The sequence below is a fragment of the Octopus bimaculoides genome, chromosome 2, assembly GCF_001194135.2.
Source record: "Octopus bimaculoides isolate UCB-OBI-ISO-001 chromosome 2, ASM119413v2, whole genome shotgun sequence".
Taxonomy (NCBI): Eukaryota; Metazoa; Mollusca; class Cephalopoda; order Octopoda; family Octopodidae; genus Octopus; species Octopus bimaculoides.
The window spans coordinates 35,625,651-35,631,761 of NC_068982.1; the positions used below are offsets into that span (position 1 = coordinate 35,625,651).

Genomic DNA, 6,111 nt, shown 5'->3' on the forward strand with positions numbered 1-6,111 from the left:
TTTCTTTTTTTTTTTTTTTTCTTTTTCTAATTTGGTATAGATCAATTTATACTTGACTTTAGATGTGTTTTAGTATAACCATAACTGTAATATTTATATGTTGCTGTCTCAATAGTGAGTAATAACATTCCTTAGCTGTTTCACATAGAGTTCCTATAATGTTGAAACTTTACTACTTCAAGTAATATCATCATCATCACCACTACCATCTTCATCATCATTATCAGGATCCAATGGGCCCAAAGACTGCATCATGCTCCAACATCTACTACAGCATGCTTCTTATGGCTAAATGCCTTTCCTAACACCAACCACTTTACAGCATGTAGTATGTGCTTTTTTCCATGGTACCAGCACTAGTGAAGGTATCATGCTGATTACAAGACTACGAGCCCTAAGAGAGACAATTTTATGGTACAAGATGAAGGGCAAAAGATAGTAGAAAGGATCGTTATTATTATTGTTATTACTAATGTGGCAAACTGGCAGAATTGTTAGCACACTAGATGAAATGCTTAGCAGCATTTAGGACGATGCTACTTTCTGAGTTCAAATTCCACCAAGGTCTACTTTGCCTTTCATCCTTTCGGGGTCAATGAAATAAGTACCAGTTGAACACTGGAGGTCGATGTAATCAACTCATCGCCTCCCACAAAATTGCTGCCCTTTTGACAAAATTTGAAACCATTATTATTATTGTTGATTGAGAAAGCAGCGCATGCCATCAAAGTAACACTGGGGTAAAATATATGAAGTTCAATATACCTATCATGACTACCCATCTGATAAAGGTTCAACAAGCACATGCATCACAACAATATGTGCATGACATGATGATCTCACATCAAGATAAACTGCACATGACCTTGCAGGTGGGGCCCTGTTAGAATGTTCTTCTGTTAGAATAGCCCCTCCCACTCAAAGGGTCCCTGAATGAAGATTGTTTAAGGGTATTGAACAAAACACCCATGTTTCCAGAGGTGAATTATTCAAACACCAAATAATTCCTTTCAACACATGGCTATGATGCTCCTGCACTACTGCTTGTGATCAGAGATGCACATATTGTCAGCCACCAAAGGACATGCTCAACTGGTTATGGTCAAACAACTGACAATCAAATCTGTGGTATTGAGCAGAATATTTGCTGTAGCCCATCTTTTTATACCAAGACAAAACATGTACATGATATCACTTCCAATCAGTTAAGATCAGAAGCCATGAGAGCCACTACCTATCCCTAATGTTTGTAATTTAGTGCTAGAAACAGAAATTAATAGACTTATGACTGGCTTTATTGTTAAGGTGTGTTTGTATATGCTGTATAGTTCACAAGACATTCTATATGTATGTTATCTTTTCTCTTGGACAGATTGCTGTATCATGGATAACAATGAATATTATAACCCTGGGGAAAAATTCCAAAAAAGTAACTGTTTCTATTGTGCCTGTGATGTAAGTCTTGCTTTATTTTAATTATCATTTTTTTAATGGTGATAATCATATTTATCAATATTTTATTGTCCCTTTGTCAATATATTAGTGTCCCTTTGTCAATGACAAGCATATTTTGGGTTTTGGGGGTTTTCTCTTTTTTTGCCATTGGACTGCAACCATATTGAAGTACTACCTTGGACGGTTTTATATATCATTTTGCGACACACATTTCATACCATTCATTAAAAAAAATGAACATTCAGAAAACTAGGAATAATCTCTGCCATATTATCTCTCAGTCTTTTAGATTTTATTGTACGAGCCCATAGACGTAGATACACAAGCATACTTTACATACTGCTACTATAACTTATAGCCATCACTACCAGAATTAAAGTATCTAGATGATTAGCTCCTACCTATGGATCACTTATTAAATGTTCTTCCCCTACATTATGATCATTATGGTCATTATTTTCCTATTACAACAGGAGGTCTAACTGGAAGTGCATTATCTAATTCAACATTAGATGTTTTACTCCATGATACTTATGTAGTAGCACATTTCCATTACATATTATCAATAGGAACAATTTTTGTCTTAGTCGTAGAATTTAATCATTGATATCGTTTAATTACAGGTCTATCACTAAATCAACAATACACCAAATCTCACTTCTATATAATATTTGTTGGGATAAATATCACCTTCTTTCTACAACCTTTTTTAGGATTAGTGGAATACCACAATGGTATATAGACTATTTTGATTCACATGCCAAATGAAATACACTTTCTCTCTTCATTTTTATCTCAATCCTTTCTGTCGAAGAGCATAGGCTCAAAACATAAAGGACTTTTCCATTTTTCCCAAGCATTAAACTAATACACCTACTTGTTGTTCCTACACTTGTTTTCGTCTTTTGTTTTCTGTAAATTTGAACTATATATATAAATATATATAGATAGATATATATATGTATTTATATATATATATATATACACGTATGTGTGTGTGTATTTATATATGCATGTGTATATTGGTGTCTCCTTGTTTTGATATCATGTAATAGTTGTAAATGAGTGTCACTGCCATACAAGAGGTGTCAATCATTTTCAATATGTCTGGCCATGGGGAAATATTATCTTGCTTGGAAACAGGTGAGGGTTAGCGAAAGGAAAAGTATTCAGTTGTAGAAAATCTGCCTCAATAAATTCTGTCTGTCCTATGCATGCATGGAAGAGTGGATGTTAAAAAAATTACAATGATGATAACTCCATGTTTCATTTAATTCTGAAAATAACCAAGAATTTGGTAAGATTTAGTAAAATAACTTTCATTATAAATTTGGAATTTAAAAAAAGTGGAAGATTTTAGTTTAACTTTCAACAATTGAAAACTGGCAGAATTTATATAAAAGACCCCAAGGCAGTTTCAGATATGTCAGTGTCAAAAGGGTTAAGTTCTGTAACAGATTTCTCTCCTCCACCTCTTTTGACTTTTATAGTATTTTTTAAGACTATAAATGTAGAAAAATAATGAACAAATACTTAGCCATATACAGTAGCAGATTAATTGTTCAAGGTCAAAACTATTGTAGACAAAACATTGTTCTATGGAATATTACTCTGACAAGAAACCTCCTCACCACCTCTCTCTCGTTTTCCCCTCTTTCTCTTTCTCACTCTCTCTCACTTCCCCTCTTTCTCTCTCTCTCACTGTTTCTTCTTTGTCTCTTTTTTTATTTCTTGTATGTATGTTATATGCTTGAGAAAGAGATATACTTTGAATAAATCCTCTATGGTCCCTTCATTGATTTAAAAATAGTTTCCCCACTGATATATCATTAAAATTATCAGATGCAGGCATGGCTGTGTGGTGAGAAGTTTGCTTCCCAACCACATGCGTTTGGTTTCAGACCTACTGTGTGGTACCGTGGGCAAGTGTCTTCTTCTATCGCCCCAGGTTGATCAAAGTCTTGTGTGTGAATTTGGTTGACAGAAACTGAAAGACGCCCATCATATATATGTGTGTGTGTCTTTATTTTGGGGGTCTGTCCACTCACTTCTTGACAAGTAGTGTTGGTTTGTTTACACCCACATAGCTTAGCAGTTCAACAAAAGAGACTGATAGATTAAGTGCTATGCTTAAATAAGTACTGGAGTTTCTTTGTTCTGTTTGACCAAAAACTTTTCAAGGCAGTGTTCCTGCATGGCCAGAGTCCAATGACTAAAGCAAATAAATGGTAAAAGAAAGCAATATTTATAAATTTATCTGCACTTAAACATGGATGTTGTTAGTACAAACTATACTGCAGTGGATACTATATTAGCTTTTAGTGCAAAAAACACTCTTGTTTATATCACTAAAGGGGAGATGAAACCTTGCCACCTCCAGTGCCAAGATGACCAGATCACATGATTTCGACCTTCCTTGGTCTCATCAATGATGGACACTTGACCACTAGAGGTTGCAGTAACTCATTTCCCTGTCAGCAATATATAGAAAAACAGTGTCAGAATTAGCCAGTGAACTTGTTAAAAAAATATATATTAGCAACAGAAACAGTATTAATACAGGAGGTAAAATTTATCCCCACTTAAACATAGATGTTCTGTTAGAACAAACTATACTGTGGTAGTCACCATGAGAGAAAATCTCACATTGGCTCTTGGTGCAAAATGCACTCTTGTTTATATCGCTATAAATTTGTAAAACATGAATATTGTTTCTTTTTTTATATAATCTATTTTGTCTTGTTTGCTTTTGGTATTTTACTATTTCAGAATGCAAGCATAGTTTGTAACCAGACTTCATGCCCTGAACTAAATTGCTCAAAGGACAGTAGAATATATATTGATGGAGAATGCTGCCCAATATGCAATGGTAGGTATTTTGACAAATTATAATCTCACACTAAGTACAAACACCAGTGTACAAATATTGAATACATATACAGTATCAGACCTTTTATCCAGTTTCCAGAAATCCAAGAATACTGTACAATATATTGTACCCTGAATTGAGTAAATAGACCCTGTTTTTGAAGTTGGTTAATTTGCATATGATGTGTTAAAAATAGTATTGTTCTTTAATTTCTTAAGTGGATTGATAAAGATAGTAAACATACCCTACATCAGAAGTGTATTAATTTGTACTTGTATCTTTTAAATAATATCTTCTACTTTATTTTTCTTTGTTAAATTTTCACCCTATAAACATTGTACTCTATATGTGATGCAGAATGATTTATCTTAAAAATTTTAAGTGGATTAATGGATCTCAAACAAACCCTGCTTTAGAAATGTACTGATATGAATCTGTTACATATGGCTTAGCTCTTTACTTTTCAGTTAATTTTATATTTTAAGTATATATTTAGGCAGTCTTCAGAAAACTGGAAAGTCCAGAAATCTGGGTCACTTCAGGCCCCAATTTTGCTGGATAACTGGTCAGGTGCTGTATATGTATATGTGTCATGCTGCATCTCCCTGAGGACTACATTAAGGGTATGTGTGTCTGTGGAGTGCTCAGCAACTTGCATGTTAATTTTGGATCAAACCCTCATTGTCATAACTGACAGAGTACCAGTTTTATACATATCATCATCATATATATATATATATATATATACATATATCCATCCATCTTCTTTGCTTGTTATTCTTGGGAGATTCATGGTAGTAGAGTCCTCAGGCAAAGGGGTCTATCAGAAGCAACCATTATTAGACATTTCAGTTGGTTTCCCAAGTGTGACCAACTGGAACTATGGATATTATCCAGCCATTTCATTCTAGGTCTACCTCTAGGACTCCTGTTGGTTGGCTCAGCTTGAATACTCTGTCATGCAATTCTTTCCTGCAACATTCTAATCACATGTGCATAGTACCTGAGCTGTACCCTTTCAATGCAAAGAAGTAACAACTCAACCCGGACAGACTCCATGATCTCTGAGCTATGTACCCTATAAAATAACCTTACTCCAGAGATCCTTTGGAGAAACCTCATTTTGACTGCTTGTATTTGCAATCACACTCTTTCTGTCTTTACCCAACATTCATGATAAGGATAGGCACATAAACTGAAATAAAGCTTGCAAGTGTGGCTTTTTAACCAACCTCTCCTCTTGTGATATGTATATTATATTTTTTATGTGTTGGTTATTGCTGGTCAGAGAATTACCATTGGTTTCATGTCTATTATTGCTCTTAACAACATAGACGATTCATCAAACCTGCTAGTTAGAGGCACATAATCTTTTTACTAATGGAAGGATACAGTCTTGGTCAGCAAGGTTATGAAAAAAATGCCTGAAATGAATTTCTTTGAAACAAAAACTCCTTCTGGGCAAGGTAGAGTTACCTTCCTTTGAATGGTTGTCTTCAGAACAGTTGTCTAGTTGCCTTCAAAAGGAGTTAGTTTTTGTATGATTTCTATTCACTTGACAGCAAGCAGAGAAGCCCAGTAGGTACCCTCATGAGATAAAATTTATGTTGGAGACATGGGCTTCCCTGCTTTCTGACCAACCATAACGAATGACTACATAAAATATCACTGCTCCAGAACATTTTATAGAGTATGCTTTTTTTGGTCTTATGAACAACTGACTGATTATATGCATGTATATGTGTGTGTGAGTATACATATAAATACATATACATACATATATATAT

The 6,111-nt window shown here is 34.4% G+C and overlaps 1 protein-coding gene across 3 annotated transcripts in view; it reads left to right on the plus strand.

Moving 5' to 3' along the window:
* Positions 1 to 6,111, plus strand: part of LOC106871713 (protein kinase C-binding protein NELL1) — a 413,759-nt gene that overhangs the window by 293,699 nt on the left and 113,949 nt on the right. For all 3 annotated transcript variants that reach the window (XM_052976231.1, XM_052976230.1, XM_052976225.1), the window contains exons 9-10: positions 1,373 to 1,455; positions 4,225 to 4,324. In XM_052976231.1, coding sequence (XP_052832191.1) covers positions 1,373 to 1,455; positions 4,225 to 4,324 — 183 coding nt within the window. The remainder of the gene's footprint in view (positions 1 to 1,372; positions 1,456 to 4,224; positions 4,325 to 6,111) is intronic.